Source organism: Acanthochromis polyacanthus, chromosome 5, assembly GCF_021347895.1.
Source record: "Acanthochromis polyacanthus isolate Apoly-LR-REF ecotype Palm Island chromosome 5, KAUST_Apoly_ChrSc, whole genome shotgun sequence".
NCBI classification, from domain to species: domain Eukaryota; kingdom Metazoa; phylum Chordata; class Actinopteri; family Pomacentridae; genus Acanthochromis; species Acanthochromis polyacanthus.
Genome location: NC_067117.1, coordinates 11238916 through 11260290, shown reverse-complemented (window position 1 = coordinate 11260290; position 21375 = coordinate 11238916). Strand labels below are relative to the sequence as shown.

General features: G+C 39.7%; 2 protein-coding genes across 2 annotated transcripts; one reads left to right on the top strand and one right to left on the bottom strand.

Annotated features, from left to right (window-relative positions):
• Positions 1 to 1792: 1792 nt before the first annotated feature.
• si:ch73-361p23.3 (tumor necrosis factor receptor superfamily member 4) lies at positions 1793 to 9856 on the bottom strand. The gene is made up of 7 exons (XM_051948195.1): positions 5489 to 9856; positions 5248 to 5352; positions 4942 to 5076; positions 4793 to 4856; positions 4428 to 4681; positions 4220 to 4324; positions 1793 to 4018 (listed from the first exon to the last, which is right to left on the bottom strand). The coding sequence occupies exons 1-7, from the start codon at positions 5715 to 5717 to the stop codon at positions 3933 to 3935; spliced, it is 978 nt and encodes a 325-aa protein (XP_051804155.1). The 5' UTR covers positions 5718 to 9856; the 3' UTR covers positions 1793 to 3932.
• On the top strand, positions 9855 to 20040 carry ddi2 (DNA-damage inducible protein 2; the record flags this gene model as incomplete). The annotated part of the gene is given in 11 exon segments (XM_022209770.2): positions 9855 to 9933; positions 9936 to 10009; positions 11744 to 11873; positions 12208 to 12528; positions 12607 to 12708; positions 12711 to 12732; positions 12857 to 12984; positions 13774 to 13902; positions 14257 to 14360; positions 14487 to 14679; positions 17426 to 20040. Coding segments are annotated over 11 exon segments (2784 nt in total), but the record flags the coding sequence as incomplete, so codon positions are not given.
• Positions 20041 to 21375: the final 1335 nt, after the last annotated feature.

The following is a 21375-nucleotide window of genomic DNA, read 5'->3' as shown; positions in this document are numbered from 1 at the left end:
TTTCTGGACAATTTGACTTACGAGTTCTTCCAAAACATAGTCTGTGGTCAAGCTCAAATTTAGATGTCTGAGTCATAAACAGTTGAACACTTGATACTGTTATCACTACTTTCCCTCTAAATGTCTAATGTTGTTTCATTTCAGAAAAAAAGATCGAATAGAATAGAATAGAATAGAATAGAATAGAATAGAATAGAATAATGCTTTATTGATCCTTTACAGGAAGTTACTTTGTAACAGCAGCATGTTAACATGCAGACCACCCACAAAATTGACAGAACACCAACACTAATAGTCATCAAGTATGAACATATGTACAGTATATAAATTAGAAAAACTGGAAAAATTAAGTGTTACTGCACAGCATATACATCATAAGTTAAAATATTAATGTGAATTCAAAAGCCTGATTGCAGCTGGTAGGAAGGACTTCCTGCCGCACTCAGACCTGCACTGAGCGGTGTTGAGTCTGTGGCTGAAGGTGTTCTGCCGAAACACCTCCAGACTGAGTTGTGGGTTGAAGCATTGTTCATAATCAAGTTCAGTTTCCTGAGCATTCTCACCCCAGCCACCTCTTGGACTCAGCACCAGTTGCGGAGCTCGCCTTTTTGATCAGCTTATTCAGCCGGTTTCTGTCTTTGGAGCGAGCCCCCTCCCCTCAACACACAACCCCAAATCATAAAGCACTGACCACCACAGTCTGGTAACATGTACATAGAAGAGGCCTGCTGATGTTAAAAGACCTTAACCTTTGCAGGAAGCAAAGTCTGCTTTGGTCTTTCTTGTACACTGCCTCCATGTGGCTGGACCAGTCCAGCTTGTCATCCAGCTGCACTCCCAGGTACCTAAAGCTGGAGACAATCCCCACCGATGTGCCAAGAATGGAGACTGGTGCCAGTTTGGACTTTTTCCTCCTGAAGTCAATCACTGTTTCCTTGTTTTTTTAGAGATGTTCGTTAGAAATTGGCTGAGGTTGCCCCAGTCAATAAAGTCCCTGATCAGGTTCCTGTACTCCTCCTCACATCCTCCCCTGATGCAGCAGACAACCGCAGAGTCAATAGAAAATTTCTTAAGAAAGCAGCTTATTCTGATGATCTATTCCGTCACCAAAAATCAAAGATTAGAGAAAGAGTCAGATTTGTGTATGAGAACCTTTTTTTCTTCCTGTGTTCTCTCCCCGTTATCATCTGCTGCCCCCTGTGGTTGATCTGTTTTCTCTGCATGTAAAACTGAAATAAAAATAGCTTAAAGTAGCTCCACCTACAGCAGCTGCAACATGCTGCTTAGATCCTGGTGGTTCCATAACAATCCAGTGATGTCATACATAATAATATATCAGTTAGAAGGACCAAGCCAGTACTTTTACTTTAACAATTCAACTATTAATTATGTATTTTTATCTGTGTAGGATCTAATTGTTATGCAGGACTTAAACTTGCAATAGAGTATTTTTATGTTTACATGTAACTGAGCATAATATAGCCTCATACTGAGTTGTAAGCAGTCAGATTGTATTGTAGTGTATGTAGGGAGAAGGCATTGGCAAGAAAAAAGAATGCATGGAACAAACAAGTCGCTATGTTTGGGTCTACCACATTAATATGTAGTTGTCTGTAATTCTTTGTTTTTAAACTGCCCAACCTAAGACGGAGTGCTATGGAGATGCAGTGCTAAACCTGTGGAGTACTTTTTAAAACTCAACAACAGAAGCAGGCCTCCTATTGTCAAAGAAAGGACAGAGCTCCACAAAATAAAATGCAAAATAATCATTTATATAAAGACAAATAATCACTCCAATCAAACTTTTATTATATTTGACACCTTTAGAAACAAAGAAAAACCATGACATTCATCAACATGATGTTTTCATTTCACTGCAATAATAGTTGTCTGTCAGGCAACCACAAGTGTTGCTAAAAGAGAACATGGTCAAAAGAATAAAAAAAAAAAAACAGCAATTAGCAGGATGAGCACACATACATACAGAGGTTTCAAGTTGACAAAAAAATCTTAAAATATAAAAATAAGTATATGTTCAATGAATGCATGTTATTTAGCTTCTATGCGCGCTGCTATTTCCACAAAAACCGCCTACATTGAGAAGGTTAAGTTCATGCATTGTATATTTCTTTGAAACCACATACCAGCTTCCTGCATCACTGACATTTACTGAAAGTCTCTGCAGGGACTGTTTCCAGTGTGCACACTTCTGCTAGAAACACTCATATTCATTAGTTAGTTGTACGAGAAGCTCAACTGTGACCAGCTAGAACAGTAAAAAAAAAAATGGTGTTGCATCTGTATGAATAAAATTAGCATATATGACAAGTGATCATACATTAGTCATTTTTAAAGAACACGTAGAGGTACTTTTTACTTTTGGGTACTTTTACATTGGTAACATTTTAAGGTATTGAAATGATTAAAAGGTAATAAATGATGACTAAATCCAGGATTTTAACTTTACCATAGTATTTTAATATTACTGTGTTGGTATTATACTCAAACAATGGAGCTCAATATTTCCGTCATCATTGTTTTTTAAATGAGAAATTCATTCATTCAGTTGAAGCTTCTTTCAGACAAACTCTAAAAGCCACAAAGAGTGAACAGGTATAAAGGAAGTTACTCGTGATTGAAGGTTGCGTGTAGCCTGAAAGTAATGAGGGCAGGCTTTCATAACTCCTCTGATAGTACTGATCTGAGAAACATCCCCTGTGAGACACAAACAACATGAAAGTCCTCACATTTACAACACCAATCTTTCCAAAGGCCAACATGAAAACATGAGAGGAGGAATCTTTCAGTGGAAAAAAAACAGGCTCATTTAAATCCTCGCAGGAACTCCCCCAACCACACATACACCTCTGAAAACATCAAGCGTTCTGTGAACAGATCTGCTACTGGTGGAACAGAATGGAGTAAAATAAAAACATGTCTGAAAAAGAGACTGAAAGACTGCATGAACAGTATTAAACATTTTTCTTAGGCTTTCTATCAGATCCTAATAATTTGGATTAGGGGTATTGACCGTTGCTATTTTATGGCTCATAAAGTATTTTTCTCAGAGTTGTCACAGGCCATATTAATCCTTACTAAGATTAACAATATCAGCACAAATATTCACATATATGTGCATTTTAGCAAGGTAGTGACTTGATTTCTCAGGTCATTGTACAAAAATCTGCAGATCCCTATTTGTAATAAATATTGCAATTACACAGAGAGTAACTTTCGTGTTAAATATATATATATATATATCATTATTATTAGAATGTACACTGCTGTTCAAAAGTTCGGGGTCACTTAGAAATGTCCTTATTTTTGAAAGAAAAACTTTTTTTTTCAGTGAGGATAACATTAAATTAGTCAGAAATCCAGTCTAGACATTGTTAATGTGATAAATGACTATTCTAGCTGGAAACGTCTGATTTTTAATGGAATATCAACATAGAGGTACAAAGGAACATTTCCAGCAACTATAACTCCTGTGTTCTAATGGTACATCGTGCTAGCTAATCGTAAGTGATGATTAGAAAACCCTTGAGTAATTATGTTAGAATAAAAATGTAAGTTTTCATGGAAAACATGAAGTTGTCTGGGTGACTCTAAACTTTTGAACGGCAATGTTAAACACTTTAAGAACTAAAAGCAAAATTTTAGTAGTTAAATTGTTTTAACAGTTAAAAAAAGAGAAAGTGACGTAAGATCCATGCATATTTTTAGATAACTCACCCAAGACAACACAAGTCAAATATTGACCACACTGCAGATAGAGAATACTCCTGTTACAATACAGATACAGCAAATACTTCTCAGATGTCTTTTTGATATGAAACTAACAATATAAGGAAAATGCGAGTGAACAGTTTGAGCTAAAAAAAAAAATTCACAGTATGAATAGACAGATTCATGTCAAGGGAAGGTTCATCTTAGGGCTCTCCGGGATTCAGTTTGAGAGAGGACGAACTGTCGTCGCCGCTCTCCTCAACTGGCCTCCCACAGAACGAGTCCTGCTCTGCAACCAAAATTAGAACATAAGTAACGAAATTAATATTCTCAACACACTCTATTTCTTGGCAAGGTGTACTAAGTGGCTGTAGCTTCATTATTCGAAGACACTCATCCGACTCTCAGTACGTAACCAGACTCTGAGAGCTTTTTTCTATTATGTAATTATATTTGCTGTAAGTGCAGAATCAGTTTACTTGCAACATACTTGGCACTGCTGTTTTCTTCACCCAGCAAGGTGTGATGTTCAGCTTGCAGGTCAAAGCAGTCAGTGCAACCAGTCCAATAATTCCCAACATGAGGAGGGCAATACCTGGCAAGACAAGAGAAATGAGAAAAATACAGGTTAATAATTATGCTTTTTTTTTTTTTTTAATCTGAGGTTTTGTCATAAGAGATGTCATCGAGTGTTTTACCAATGTGGTTGCCTGTATTGGAGGGCTGTTCTTTTCCCCTTAAAGTGGCTAGTGGTGTAGCAGCTGTGCTGGTTGTGGTTTGCATTTTCTGAGTTGGAGCACCCTCAGATGGACGGTAGGCCGTTAAGCGCGAGAGAGAATCAACTGTTGTGTATGTGTGGGGTGGAGGGTTCGGAACATTACTGTTGCGCTCATCATTACAGATGACATCTGAGGTCTTGGTTCCCTCAACTTTCACTCCTGCTGTTTTGCAGCTAGAATGAGAGATAAAGGGCAAAGCTGTAAACAACAGGTAACTACCACAGACATTGTTGAGAACGGATTATTTTATACGGTGCATGAGGACAAGATCACAGTGGCCATACTCTTTCCATCGTTGGCAGGCTCCCGTGCCATATGAGAAATGTCCATCTGCACATTCTGAGCAAACTGGGAAAAGACAAATCCATTAAAAAGACAATTTCTTTGACATATCTGGCAACTCATGAAATGTGGCTGTGATGTAGCTCTTTACCTCCATCTTTTTGTTCAAATCCACTGTTACATTTACAAATAGAATGATCCTTCTCCCGGGAAACAAATCCTTCACGGCACTTGCATTTTCTGTCTGTCATTTTTGTACATTCCTGTTCAATCGTGCTACCCGTATCTACAAAACGACATCCCTCTGTTAATAAGCAGAAGCTTGCAAACAATTCATTTATTTAGACAGAAAGGTCTTCTTTTTGTGTCCTCATCAGGGGAATGTGTTCATCAGATTTAGGTCACAGTACAGTTTTTTTGGGGGGAAAAAGCATCTTACCAAAGCATCAGCACTTACTCTTTGCACAGATTGTACATGGTTTACAAGGTACTGAAGCGCGTTCCACATCCTGGTAATAGTGTTCACGGCAAGCCACACAATTCCCTCGAACTACTCCATGACCTTCATTTGTTTCACAGAGCCAAAAGAAACAATGTGCAGTGAGATACTTAAAGCACATTAAGAGAAACAAGATTTGACAGTATTGTCTTGAATATGCCAAGAGAAAAATAGGCAGAACAAGAAAGTCATACTTTACCTTTAGGGCAAGTTTTTGCATCCAAATCGACAATGAGTTCATTAAACATCAAAATAAGTAAGAGCACTTTGAGGAAACCCATGCTGAACGTCTCAGTGCTGAAAAATAGTACAGTGTTTCCTGTGTGAAACAGTGTCGAGTGTGAGACAGAACCAGCTAAATGGGTTAACACCACGCTTATAAGAATGGTGGAAATCCCACGCGTCCTGCGTGCAACGTAAAACTGCATTGCTCACAAATGGAAAACCTAAACTTAGAATCTATTATAGGGCATTATAAGGTCAATTAAAATGAGATGAACAAAAACAAAGATAAAAACAAACAGCAAAGTTAATTTATCATCCTGTCTACTAGTTCTAAGTTTCCAGGATTTTTTTTTAATCAATAGAAAATCAAATATCAGCTTGTCTGTAGACTCGTTTATGATGTTGGTTTGTAGTTGGAAGCTCTTAAACTTGAATGTTTTGTTTATTTTGTTTCAAACACACATTTATATTGCTCCTATTTGCATGACCAGAATGTTTTAAGATAAATTGTGAGGTTGTATTAATATGTATTAATATGTACAACAAAATAAACTTAAAATACAGATTTTACAAAACAAACATCCACAACACCAAAATCATACCCAACACAAAAAAACTTGTCCAATACAAACTGATGTGGCTTTTCTAAGATACAGCTTCTTCTTTGTAAGCATGATGCCTGACAATAACACTGATTTCCTCTATTAAGGAATTATGCCTTAACTCAGTTGCTCATCACAATTCTAACTCAAGATTTAAATCTGTAATTTAATGATTGTACTTGACAAAGCAATGAATAAGTGAGTGAATTTGACTGAAGTGAAATAATTATGTACTTTATTTGTTTTGGCAACATCAACACTTCATTTGTGCAGCAGGCTGCTCCATTATAACGTTTTGTACAAAACGGAATGCTGTGTTCTATAATTAAATACAGCTTCATAGGTATTTTTGGCATGTTTATTAACCTTTAACTGCATTTTTCTTTCCAGAAAAATAGGTGTGGTTTATCTGTCGGAAATTATGTATCTTTATGTTGTTTTGCCAGTCAGAACTTTGAAGCTGAACCTTTGGAAACAACCACATGTCTTGATTAGTCTGCAAGATACAACCACACAAATGCTACCGGCATGCTTCTTGAAAACGGATGTTGAAAACACAACACACCTCTGCTCAGAGGTTTAGCTGGCTGTCATTTTAGTAAAATTATGATGACATTTTGAGTAAAGCATCACAAAATTTTACATTTATTGATACTCAAGTGCAGGACTTTTAAAACACTAATGCAATTTGCACCAGTTTAGTAAAATGAAAAAGAGTTAAAGTAACAGTGATTTAGAATTACTGGTGTGGTGACTCAGTATGAGCTGTCATGCTGAAATGAATGATGGATGATAAACCTCTTGGTAAGTATGTGTAAAAAGATCCATTGTCTGTCTCTTTCTGACATAACTGGTAACATAACAAGACATAAACTGGTTTCTCTGACCTTTAAAGTTTCACAGCAAAGCATATTTTTGTTTTTTTGGATAAAGAGGGAAGCTATGGTAGAGTGACATCTAAGTCATTTTCTGACATGAGGGGATTAATTTCATGCAAAAGAAATCAATCACTGGCGGAAAAATGTAAGAGTGTATTTGTTTAGTTTATCTAGTTTAATTGTAACATAAAGCTACAGGCATGAAAGTTTTGTTTAGTCATCACAGCGCGTTGCAGTAACATTTTATTTTTTCAAACCTTGAATCAAGCTCAGCTGTTGGCTGTGTGACGTTTATGTGACTTCTCTGGATGAATGAATACATTTAACCTATTTTAGGAGACTGTGGTGCAGTGTTTTTGTTCATTTAGGGTGTGATTTATCTTCACATAAACGCAATACATTTTTAAAGCAATTTTTAACATAAAATCTTTATCTTCTTTTTCTCTCTTCTTGTATTGGCTGAAAGTGTTTAATTATGACCCACGTCCCAGTTCGTACAACTTTTTTTGTGCTTCATTTCATGTCGGAGCGCAAATTCATCACACCTCTGCACACAGGATGCATTCTGCTTTATCTTTTTTGATGATGCATTTACCAGCATTTACGTAAAATGAAAACACTGAGGTTAACATGTGCTTACACACTGTGACAACAAAGCAGAAAATCTGAAACCGAGAAATATCCAAGGAAACCAACACCACAATGTAAAGGGTACCGCCTATGATCAAAGAACCTGTTTTAGTTTACCAGAGAAAGAACCTGCATCAGCTTATTCTCCCATCATCCCATCCATAGTGACTGCTGTAAAAACTAACATGACAGTTGGTGCTCATTATTTTTCACTTTGCACTCACATCTGTAACTATTTTAGATTAGTGTCTTCACTTTTATAATTTTATTCAAAGTTTTTATACTCCTGTCATTTATGTTTTGGTACTCCATGCTGCTTTTTGCCATATTCGTATGTTGTAATGTACAACACTTTGAATAGCTCTTAGACATGACATGTGCTATCCAAAAAAAGCTGCATTAGTTTGATCTAGCCTTGTTCAACCACATCTTTTGAGACTATTTCTCTCTCGTTTGTAAAATTAATTCTTAATTGCATTGCATGGAAACATCACACAATGGTTACGAGTTTACACTGAAGGAGACACTTTCGCTACATGTAGATGCATGCATTAGTTTTATTATTTAGCTTTCTGTTTCTATCTAAAGTCTAGCCAATATGCTTTACCTTTACCTATGCGTTACCTTGCATTTGCATGCACTATTACATGTTATTCACGGTGTCTCCTCTCTTCTACAGTTTGTGTTTTTACCTCACTGTGCTTCTCTGCATGCATTTCTGGTTGTCTCGTTGCATGGCATTGATCTGCAGCTGCTGGTTCCACCCATCTGTAGTGTTTATGATATCCTGTTTGTTTGTCTGTTTATCTCTGCTCTCCTGTTCTCTATCCTCTTTACCCTCACCCCAGCTGGTGGAGGCAGATGGTCATCCTCCCTGAGCCTGGTTCTGCTGGAGGTTTCTTTATGTTAAAGAGAAGCTTCTCCTCTATTCTTTCTCTCAAGGAATCTTTGGATTTGTTGGGTTTTCCATGCATACATTTGTAGAGTCTTAACCTTAATGTAGCTCATTAGAGTAAAATTGTAGGTTCTTAACCTTAACATTTAAGCTAGACAGGCTTATTATTATTATTATTATTATTATTATAGCATGCAATCTAGTCAGATAAATCTGTATTAGTTCAACTCAATTACAAATTAGCTGTACAATAAAAATGTAAGTAAGGATCCTATGCAAAATTTCACTGAATTTTTCTGTAAATATTTGCATTTTTCTATAAGGCAAAAGTACCTATTTATGTCTGGCACTTTGTGCTGCTCTTTTCTTTGTACTGATTTATTTCTATATGCTGTTGTAAGACGGACATTTTCTTCGTTGTGGGATCAATAAAGGTTTAATGTATCTATCTATCTATCCATCTATCTATCTATTGTACGGTAAGGTAAGTAAGTCAGGTAAATTTTGCATAATCAATAATATTGGAGGGTGTCATCCTCAACATTTAAATTAGTCAGGTAAATGTGTAATTTATAAAACACCATTGGGTCCTAACCCTAATGTATAAATTAGCCAGGTAGATTTAGCATAATCATTAATATTGTAGAGTCTCAACCTTAGTATTTAATTTAGTACATTTGTATTTTTCTATGTTATTGTAGGCTGTTAACTTTAATTTTCAAGTCATTCAGGTAAACTTACCTAACAATCATGGTGTAGGGTGTTAAGTAATATATTTAATTTATGCAATCCTATTTCTCTTCTTGAAAGCTTTCAGGATTTGAGCATTTTAGTTTCTGTGTATCTTTCTTGTTTTATAGTAATAGTTGTTGCATTACCTTCTGGGTAAACCCGAGTTTTTCTAAGTGCTATATAAATAAAGTTTTATTATCATTATTATTATTATTATTCATTATTTGCATATGTACCTCCAGCAGATGGTGGTAATAGGACAGTAACTTGAGCTGTTTTTAATCGTAGAAGAAGAAACTACTCACGACTGCAGCTCCTGTAATGCGACATGTCGAAAAAATAAGGTGAACGAGATGCGGCACTACTGAGCAATACTTGTTGTTTAGTTGTTGTTAAAAGAGAAACTGTCAGTCCAGGCTTCTTATCCGGTAGGTACAAAACAATCTGTGTTTCGTTCTGATATTAGTTTCACTTCTGAATCGTGTTCTGCTGAAATACATGTTAAAATTGGCAGAAACTCCAAATAGTAGTTGTTTTTTTTCTTTCTCTGTGAAACAAGGAACTACACTCACCGCGTTCTGTTACAGCGGGTTTGTCCACTGATCCTGCTCCCGAAAAAGCGATGCTGGTCACCGTTTCTGCGCGCCGAGGGATCGCCCAGAAACCACTTTCGCCCTCGATGTGTCCCGGAGCTGGAGCTGAGAGACTTTGTAGCACTTTGTGAACTGGAATCAGGAATCCCGGCTGGAGAAATCCAGGCAAGAGCCGAGCTAGCTGTACCCGCGGAGCTAACTTAGCTCGGGGCTAACTCAGCTAGCTGACTTGCTAGCATGAATCGGACTTTTGTTGTTTTGACGATTGAGGCGTTGCGAAACTTGAGTTATCGACAACAGGCACATCTCCCGACCTTTGTTTCCCAATATTTTGTAACACATTTTACAGTGTGGGTGGCTGTAGCCTAACTGAAAGTCAGCCCAATGGCAAACTACCGACGCTCACTGTTGTGAGACTAGTTAACAGATGGAGGACTGTGGAGTTATCGTAATTAAAACGGTTATTTGGGGCGCAAAAGAGCTACTTTTGTTATGTCTGATATCTCAAGATGTTATGCTGACAGATATAGATTCGGTACAAAACAAGCATGATCTACGCCCATGTATTTGGAACAACTCAACCTGCAACTTATATGTTTTCATTTATTTCACGCTTGAGTTCATAAACTCTCTTCTACCCAAGAAGGCAGATCATTATCAAGTTCCAGCATAAATCCATCATAATAATAGGCACAGGACAAAAGTTAATCACATTAAAACAACCAAGCAAAATCAATTTTTGTAATCTCACTCCTCAGTTACACATCTTTCATGCAAACAAAATAATCAAATCATCGAGTTGTATTGAGTTGTGTGGGTTATCTTAAGGCCAAAGTGCAAAATAGGAGAAGACTGTTCTACCATGAAGCAAATCTTGCACCCCCTACACAGCAGCAGTCTAGATGAGTGAGAATCAGAACAACTCTTAGTGAGAGAAAATTACACAAATAAGAAGGGAGTTTACGCAACTCTGCTTTTTTAAAATGCAAAAAATACCAGCAATTTTGTCTTTCTGCCTGTATCAAAATCCATTGTAGCATAATTGAAATATGAAAAAGTAAATACAGTTTTTAAGTTCACTGGAGAAGTATGGCTATTGGATTTCACATCTAAAATAAAGCAACGGTATTACATTCCAAAGATCACAGCCACACCGAGTTTGACCATGCAATAAATAGATATACTGCCCTACCAAAGCCTCTAATTACAGTTTTATTGGGGCACTGTCAGACCAGTTTACACACATTAGTCTTTGATTTGAACAAAGTACAATGCATAATTGAAAATAATGAACTGATAATAATGGATTAATTCCTCTTTCAAGTTAAAATACAAAAACATTTTCTAATCAGCTAGCAGCTGACTGTGACTGCTGGTTGGACAAAACAACAAACTATTGTACTGTAAACTGATGGTCATATTGCATAATTTATGAAGAAGAAAACATTAGTGGTAGATTAGTCAGTGAGGACAGTAATCATTCATTATACATCTACAGACATAAAATAATCTGTTGCTACTGCCTGAGAAAACAGCATTTCAAATAGACCTTACAACCCTTCCATTATTCCTACAGTTTGGTCTGTTAGCAATATGTGTGTAGGCATGCTGAAAACTGAAAGGGAAGATCATAAAATGCAGTGATGCATTGACACCAGTCGAGCAGAGAGTAGTAACTGTGGATTTTCAGGTAGCTGTTGTATTTGTATCAAGTTCAAGCCAGATAAACGCTGTTGTAGCATTTTTGTCATTTGGATTAATAAAAAATGGCATTTTCAAAAGCAAGTGGGACAGCTGTATAGTCATGTCCCTTTATAACACAATGTGAGCAGGACTTGTGAGTGCCCATGTGTGTTGATTTTTGATTTAATGAAATATTCTGTGTCTTTCTGTATTCAGATCACATATGTAGAACAGCCCCTAAAAGACCCCACTCGTGCCTTGGGGACCTATGGTGTTAAGGATGGAGATGTGGTGGTTCTCCGGCAAGCGGACAGAAGGCCACCACCGACTCAGCCAGCCTTCCCAGGTAAAACCACAGCCAAAATGATCAGGTGACAGAAGAGGCTCTCTGGTCAAGTTAGCAAAGTAGTCCCACAGGTTTTTTTTGTTTTTTGTTTTTTAATCATGGCAGGAGTTGAATAAGATAATATGAGAAGTATGAGGAAAGTATTTCATGGGAAAAGAAATAAGTCATAGTGTCTCAGCATCAATCTAGAGTCTGTAAATAGAAAGAATCTTGAGAAACATAATGTTAAAATACTGAAAACCTGAGAATATTCATACGTTGTCAATTTGAGCAGAAGGTTTTTTTCTGCGTCCATCATCCTAACCTCTCATCCTTTATCCCCTGTGCTTTGTAGGTCTTCCCCATATTGACTTTCGTTCCATCACAGTTCCAAGCACCTCTTCTTCGACCAGTCAACGTGGTGCCATAAGGCCGCAGCAACAGGCTTCACAGCAGCAGCCGCAGCCGCAGCCGCAGCCGCCACCGCAGCAGTCGCAGCCGCCGCCGCAGCGCGCCCCACAGCCTTCCACGCCAATGGCCTTCCGTGGCTCCTCTCCTCAGGGGTTGGACGATCCCGCCTTACTTCAGCAGATGCTTTTATCCAACCCGCATGAGCTTTCACTCCTCAAGGAGAGAAACCCTCCGCTTGCTGAGGCCCTGCTGAGCGGAGACTTAGGTGAGCAAAGACAGCTAATTGACGTGTTGAGCCGCAATTTTGTGAATCAGTCACATTGATAGAACTGTTTTTCCTCAGAGCGTTTCACCAAAGTGCTGCTGGAGCAACAGCAGGATCGAGCCAGAAGGGAGCAAGAGAGGATCAGACTGCTGACTGCTGATCCTTTTGATTTGGAAGCCCAAGCAAAATTGAAGAGGACATCAGGTATGGAAAGACTTTTTAAAAGCCATGTCAGAGATAGAATATCAGTTGGAAACATTAACAACATCTAATATTCCTCATGTTTCACAAGTTAAGTGTCTTACCATTAGGTTTTTGCATATTCCAGGCAGCACAATGTGGAAGAAAACATGACCATTGCAATGGAGGAGGCCCCAGAAAGCTTTGGACAGGTGGTTATGCTGTACATTAACTGCAAAGTCAATGGCCACCCTGTGAAAGCTTTTGTTGACTCAGGTAATGAGCTTTAAATCCTGATAACCGCAGTAGCTACAAGTGTGTTGGCAAGAACCGGAGTGGTACAGAAATGTTGGTGGGGTACATAGTCGTTTAGTTTCCGTGGTTGAAGTGTGAGTAGGCTAGTATCAGTATGAAAGGTCATGCAGCCCTCAGTGTGGTCTTCAGTATCAGCCACAGTAGCAGTCTGATTTGAAGTTTCTGTATGTCAAAAAATGTGTGATGATGTGGTATGTTTCTTTCCTCTCGACAATTCGACCCCAAATTAGCATACTTTTGGCTTGTTTTATGCCATTAACTTACATGTGTAGCAACATTACACATTTTACACAATTATACTCCTGATCTTTTTCTTAGTTAATTTCTCTGTGCTAAACAAACACAATATATTTTTTGCTGCTGATCATGTTTTCACTATTCCACATTTTAGTTGGCCTTGTGATGGACTGGCCACCTCTAAGTAGCTGCTGTCAGTTACAAGTCGAAGTAAAAAACACACATAAAACCCAGTAGAAGTACAACTAGCTTCTTTCAGTGGGTTGCGATCTCAGCTCACAACCCGAGAAAACCAAGACACCTGCCAAAGAAATCGATTTGAGCTTCTTGCATGTTATTTCATCCTCTTTGTGATCCTTACAAGAATGGTTTTAACCAGCCAAGATGTGGAAGAGTATCCTCATCCTTGAGCACAGAATCTTATTGCTCTAAATGGATTGTATTCCCTTCTTCATTGTACAGGCAATTCTTGATTACTCTTCTCTTTTTTTTTCCTGATTTCTTTATTTTTAGGAGCCCAGATGACCATCATGAGCCAAGCGTGTGCAGAGCGTTGTAACATCATGCGACTGGTGGACCGACGCTGGGCTGGGATCGCCAAAGGAGTGGGAACCCAGAAGATCATTGGCAGAGTTCATTTGGGTTGGTGTCAGGATTTTTCAAGTACAAGCAGTACTGCATTTTTTTCAAAAGCAAGACCAGACGAGTTTGTAACACAGTAATGTAGGATGTGGTGTTGTGTGAGAAAGCCTAGCTCAGCAGTTACTGGCTTGCTAAAACTTGAAACTATAGCTGTGATTTAAATATATGTTTGTAGTGATCATTTACAAATTGTAGTTATGAAATGGCACGTATCTTTTTTAGCAAATCTTTAAAACTGCATGAAGAAACAGGAATTGTTGCTGAACTTTGTATGACTCTGTGTGGGTAGAATAATTTCCCAAACTTGATTTATTACTTGATTATTATTTGAAACTTTTTGTTGCACTTATCCAGCTCAGGTCCAGATAGAGGGAGATTTCCTTCCTTGTTCTTTCTCCATCTTGGAGGACCAGCCAATGGACATGCTGCTTGGCCTGGACATGCTGAAGAGACACCAGGTGTGAGCTCTTTTTAATCTGAGCACAGTAATATTATAGGTCTTATATTTTGTGTTCACTGTGTACTTATTGTACAAGAAAGCTAGACATTTTCTGGGAGCCTCATTTGTCCTCTTTTTCTTGTAGTGTTCAATCGACCTGAAGAAAAGCGTGCTCCTAATAGGAACTACGGGCACTGAAACTCGCTTCCTTTCTGAGGCGGAGCTGCCAGAGTGTGCCCGACTAGCGTACGGAGCAGAGGGCCGCGGAGAAACTCGTCCAGATGAGATAGCCGACAGAGAACTGGCGGAGGCACTGCAGAGGTCCATACAGGAAAGTGGTAAGAAATCGACTCTCCACCTAAGCCTGTTTTTCGTAGAGCTTTTTTCAGCTCAGTTGGAACTACCTTTGCATGTGCCACTTAAAGCTTCTTACTCTCAACTCCATTTATGCAGTCATCTGAATATTCAGTCACATAATCACTTCATGTCATCACCTCAGCAAATTAAATGTGTTTCACAAAAGGTGTAGGTCGGGAAATTGGGCGATGTCTGTCAGGTGAATAAAAGCGTGTTTTTTTTAAAATAAAGAAGAACAATGAGATCTAGGCTAAACTTTTTAGGCTTAAAGGTAAACAAGCATTCATGATTGGAAATCTAATTTCTGTATGTTGGTTATTAGGATTGTTTAGCACTCATATAAGTGTTGTAAAGATGCTGCACTCTTACTGCACATTAGTGATAGTAATGTTGTCTTTGTTCCCAGTGCTCACAGGTACCTATATTCAGGCAAATTTCAGAGAAAAGAAACTGAAAGGAGGCATCAGTGCTCATGAAAAAACAGTGCAGAGTGTGCTTTATAGCAGTGAGTACAGAGGGACTGTTTAATTTATTTCAGATTCTGTTGTAAACAACAGGGCAGATGGATCTCCCAAGAGTGTGAGAACAGCACTTGAAGCCACCTACATAGACAAACCGAAAAGAACATGTAGTGCTAACAGAGACGTAGGTGGTTATTTGTATGGACTAGAAAATAGAACACAAGACACGAAATGTAAAAAACAAAATCTGCAGATTTAATGGCAGTGGTGCAAAACGTATTGCACTTAGGAAAGAAGATGTATTCTCGTAAACACGATTTATATCGGAAATCGTGCCTCATTGTGGCTTATAATCTCATAAATATAACAAAGTATGCCATAAGCACAACATCTGTAGCTTGTTATTGGAAGTAGAACGTCCTGTAATCGAAAATAAGACGGAGCAGTTGCTTCATCTAAATAGCATTTCCCAAAAACTGCGTGGGTTCAAGACACAGTGTCCTTTTCTTTTTTGGGACTGCAAATGTCTGCCAAGTGTCGACATGCTAATGACACTGCCATCAATATTACTAAGCATCTTTAATGACTCCCAGTGTTTCAGACCAAAGACTTGCCCTGTCTAAGATGAATAAAATACCATTAGGATATTTTTTCAAGGAGGAGATAGCTTTCTAGTGGTTATAATGTTTAACAACTATACATGCACATGGCTGGGTTCATACAGTTGCTTTAACACAAATGTTAGCATTGGAAAATACAAATATTGGCTGATTGTAGCTAGATGATGTCTTGCCATGTCAGTGTTTGATGACATATGAACACTGATGATATACAGGTGAAGCGATGCCAATTGGTCTGTCAGCTGGGCAAGACTTCTGTGTGGAAATAAAGGATTTTGTAATGATTTTCATATCTATGCAGTGAAGTATCAGGTGTTTAACTTATTGTGTACCTGACATTCTTGTCTGGTAGATTGTTGAAGGTATCATTTATTACTCTGCCAAGGAGGTGGAGTGATGCGACAATCAGCATTGATTTGTCTGTCTGTCTGTCTGTCTCTCTGTCAGCAACATTACTCAAAAACAGATTAACGGATTTGGATGAAAATTTCAGGGAAGGTCAAAAATGACAGAAAGACCAATTGATTAGATTTTGGCAGTGATGCAGCTTAAAGTCTGAATGTACGGATTTGCGAAAGATCAGCCGTCGGAAATGATACAATGACTGATCAGCCTTGGTGGACTACTGCGCTCTCTGAGTGCTTTTCTAGTTTATATATGTCATCATATATAACAAGACTGCAGAATAAAGTTACATACTACTAGAGGAGTTTCTCCGTATTTCCTCCTACTTTGGTTTAAGGGAACTGTCAGAGCTTTTTTCTGCCAGTGTGAGGTGTGTAACATTCAGAAAATTTGTTGAAGCATGTGTGCTTCCCTTTAATGCTTTTTGAGGCTGACAGTATCGTGTTTGCAACCGCCACACTTAGCCTTCATTATTGTTTCCAGTCATGTGCATTAAAAGCTGCAAATTGCAAATGGAATTCCAATAAAACGCAGCAGCAGGCGTGCAGTGAATTCAAGCTCAGAGTGGGCGCTGTGGTGCAGCAGCCATGTTGGGGTTCGATGCAGTCCTCCACTCTAGAAGAGACTGTTTTCATCCTGGTTGAATGAATCATGATTATGGTTAGATGTTCTACAGACGTGACCTCATTTAGGCCTTCTGAGGTTTAGTGACAGGTATGTGATTACGCTGTGACCTCTTTGTCAGGACTGAAACTCAAGTTGTTTTTGGATGACACTTTTCACATCTGTGAGTGTGAAAAGGCCGATAGGTTGGTGCATGCCCTGTGTGTGACTGCTAACTTTCTCCGTCCCTTTGCATGATGTGTGTGGTGGTGTGCCCTAACCCCTGAGCAGGACAGCACTGATGCATTTGGAGACAGCTGGAGAGGGCCCTACCAACCAGGTACTGCAAATTCACAAGTCCATTGCCAGTGCTAAGTCCATTGCTATTTATTTCTTTTATTTTGCTGTTATTTTGCTGCTGGGTCAGTTAATAGATGTTGTACTTTTGTTTTTACTTGTTCATGTATTTATTGTAAATACATATAACTGTTAAAAATGATCAACATTTTAGTAAGAAAATTTGTGTTTTGATTTGTTTCTAAAACTATTAACTGTCCATTATTCAAAGTAACACTCGCTGATGGGGTTAATGCACATCCCAGTTGTTTAATTCCCAGTTATATTTTCTCTTACAATAGACACTGCAGATGGACAAACTACCTCACCGCAGCCCCCACCATTTACATTACCCAGAACCTTAGACCAAATGTCCTCACCTGCCTCCCCTGCCCAAAGCCCTTCCTCTGGTCAACCCCTGAGTTCGACTCTGGATCGCTCTCAGTCTGCTCCGGCCGCCATGGAGCAGGCCTCAGCTCTCGGGCAGTGTCAGGCCCAACCTGGCTTCCAGGAGCTTCCTCAGCCTTCATCCTCAGCAGAGGATGCAGCTTCTACACCTCACCCTGTCCACCTTCACCCTCTGCCTCTCCATAGTAACTCCAAAGTGCCCCCTCTACCCAGTCCCTCAACAGATGTCATCCAAACATGTACCCCTCCTGCAGACATGACCACAGTATCCCAGGATCCAGGGGGTGAGGTACAACCTGGAGATGCGGAGGAGGATGCTGAATCAGATGAAGTGGTGAACAGCTCCATGTGCTCCCATCCAGAGCTGCTTTCCCCCATTCAGCCCATGGAGCAGGAGGCGACCGAGTCTGATGCAGCTGATACCACAGAAGCCTGTCCAGGTGCTCTCAGCCAACCCGACTCGGTTGAAATGGAGTCTCCAACTGCTTCCCACGGTGTGGTGTCCTCTGAGAGGGACCAGCCTGATGGAGAGCGCTGCTCCAGCTCTGACAGCATCCCCTCGCTGGCAGCTGCTCTGATGGAGCTCCATGAACTGCTGGTATCCAACAACCACGCTCAGTCCCAAAACCGCAGCTCCTCCTGCTCCCCGTCACATCCGTTCAGGCAAGACACCGACAAGGCGTCCCCCGAGCCATGCACCCCGACATCCGAAAACCCCCGGCCTACCCCCTCTACTGCCATCACAGCCGGTGCAGAACCAAGCGATGCCAAAGCCAACTATGCTGCTGCTGTGTCTGATGAGGAACCATCTAAGTGTCTTGTGCCCGACCTCTGTGGCCAGGATGATCATCTGGGCAGGGATGCAGCAGAGACTGTGGAGCGGCAAGGACCACTGCAGTGTCCAGATGGCTCTGGGGAGAGGAGGGCAGATAGATACGGGCAGGAGGAGGCCAGTAACATCAGCTTTTCTCAGCCTAAGCCAGAGGTTCCTCCTGATCCTGCAGGGGACCTCGAGTTCAGGGAGCCTCCTGAAGGGCAGCATGGGAGAGGGATTGCAGACGGACAAGCCTCTGGCACCAACACCCCGGACACTCTCGGCCTCCAGACTGAGCACACTTTCCTCAGCCCTTTGTCGATGGCAGTGGGCTCACCGGAGGAAGTTTCGAGCACCTCCTCTGTTCCTCCTCTTGCTCAGGCCCCCCAGCCTTCATCTCCAGCCCATCTTCTCCCTTCTCCAGCTCCCTTTATAGAACAGTTTCCAGCTGAGCACATCCAGAGAATCCAGGCAGCAGGCTTTTCTGCCAGGGAGGCTGCAGAGGCGCTGGAACAAGCTCACGGGGTTGTGGAGCTGGCCTTGCTGGCACTTCTAGCCCGCAGTATCACTGTGCCCACCTAGACTCATAACCAATCATGTGAGTCCCCAGCCTCCCAACTCAGCATCTGTCTTATTTATACCTTGTTACTGATCCAGATGTCTCAGCCCCTTTTTAGCAGGGAGCTCGTAAAAAGCCACAGGGAAATGCTGTCTCTTGGTTTGTCGTACAGAATATTCAAGAACAAACAGGATGACTGGTGATACTTTTCTGGATTAAAAAAAAAAAGATATGTGAGGTGTGTTTGCATGCAGATATTTTGGGTGCCCACCCGTTTCATTGGTTTTTAGAAATTTGGTATCATAGATTGATTTTTTTTTTTCTTGTTTTGTCATTAAACATTGACAAATGTATGATTGAAAATTTGAATCATTAAATATTATAATTTCCCCTTTGATATGTCATAGAACTATTGTTGTATACAAGTTTAATTTGTCAGTCGTCAATAAAACAATCTTGAAGCGGAGCAGTGCTGCAGCTGCTCCCTCCACCAGAACAGCGCTTTCTGGTGAACTTCGCTCATTCAGCACAAATATGAGTAGTAAACCCTCATGTCGATTTTTTTTTTTTTTTTTAAATGTTTGTAGCTCCTTCAACTTTAAAATCAAATCCCAATGATGGAAAAGCAGTATTGTGAGAACTGCAGTTTATAGGGGTTGATCATTTTTGATCAAGTTTACAAATTTCCACATATAAGTGGAATCCCCTACCTTCAGTCATTATCACTCGAAAATATCAAGTGTGTTTGTTGAAGTATGATCATAGACGGCATTTTTTGATTCAGTATGTCTAATACAGAAGGTATATTGTACTGTATGTATCATTCTTCACACTTTGAAAGCTTTGCCATGTGTAGATTACAAAACTGTTTGTAGCTCCTGTTCCGAAAGTCCTTTATTTTGTGTCAAATCATCATAGTGTGTGTTCATACTTAAGAACATCCATTTTTCTTTTGTAATCTGTTAGGATACGGCCATTCACGGCTGTCAGATGTTTTATCAATACGTCATACATCATGAATTTTAATGGATTTTTTTGAGTCATATACCAACAATGTTCAGGCAGATTGAATTATTTACTTTTATCTTGTATGGAATTTTAAATTGCAAATAAAATTCAACTAGGATTTGTATAAATTGTGTGTCAGAAATCTTTTTTCAAGCTAAAATTAGGTTCTCTAAAATCTGAAGATTGCTTTTTCTTATGCATAGTAAGCAGTGTAGCAAATATAATCTGCAATAGTGAGCTTTTAGACAATGCAATGGTTTGTTGAAGACATAATTGAGCTTTTGTCATGTCAAAACATTCAGCAGTGGCTCTTCTAAATCCTTGGTTTGAGTGATTCTGTGTGAGGGGGAAAAACACAGCTGCTTCTAGTTTGTGTGATTACCTGCAGTTAACAGAGGCTATTTAGTCTGAGTGGCTTTGAGGCAGATGAAGGATACATCCACATCTGCATTTTGGGCAGAATTTGAAAGAAGTCTCTGGCAGAATATTTTGAGAAAACAGATCCAGATTAAAGCGTCATGGCTGAGTTTAACTGCAGAGAAGAAAACCGTCACCATTCGACAAGCAGCAGCATCACTAATCCAAACTTCTGCTTTGTAAATGGTCGTCTTGTCAGTGATATGAGACCAGAAATGCCAGCCTTGAAGATGGAACAGATTTCTTCAGGGCTTTCTCCTCTGCATGCTGGAGGTCTTGGTGAGAGCACAGACTCCCTGAATCAGCTTGAGGACAACGGGTGAGAACGACAGCTGTCAAAATGTGCAGCTAGAAATCGATAGTACTTTTTTTTTTTTTTTTTTTTTTGTGCAGGATTGTGTTGATTCAGTATCCTTGTCCTGTCATAGTCCTTCCATAGACATGTCTGCAGCTCTCAGGTCAGTGGCGTTAATGCGCACGTGGGATTTGAAAAAAATTAATTCACCAGTGCCCAAACTGTTCTCTACTCCTGGACTCCAGGAAGACAGCTCAGCTTTCTCCCCAGTGGATGATCAGGATGATGAAGGGTAAAATAAATTGTGCATTTTCATATCATGGGGAAGGCTTTACTTAATGTCTCTTAAAAATTCAGAGATGCAGAGCCATCTGAGGAGGAAGTACCGAGCGTATCATTCCAGTCAAAATACCTTCATATTTGTAAGTTTATGTTTATCGTGTGGGTGTCTCTTGGGTCAGTTGTTGGAAAGTTAAACCTTTTATTGCAGTATAAACTTGCTTGCCAATCACTCTCCTTTGACTCTACAGTCCCACTGTATCAGGACTACTGTCTGCAGGCGGTCAAAGATGACTTGTACAGACTCAAAGAGAGTTTTGTATCTGCGCTGATTACCCCCGAGCACCTGCAGAGTCTGCATTCTCATTTTAAACCTTGCTCCAACTTGGAAAATGCATCCCTTCAACAAACCCCTCCATCCTCACCTTCATCTCAGCCAATTAGAGTGACTCCCTGTACTCTCTGGCACGAC

Bases quoted from the DNA above. Each gene is read 5' to 3' on its own strand.
- si:ch73-361p23.3 (XM_051948195.1), bottom strand. From the start codon at position 5,717: ATGCAGTTTTACGTTGCACGCAGGACGCGTGGGATTTCCACCATTCTT. The intron at 5,353-5,488 runs GTAAAGTATGAC...AAACAAATGAAG, and splicing joins TGCAAAAACTTGCCCTAAAG to GTCATGGAGTAGTTCGAGGG. The intron at 4,325-4,427 runs GTAAAACACTCG...TTGTCTTGCCAG, and splicing joins CAATACAGGCAACCACATTG to GTATTGCCCTCCTCATGTTG.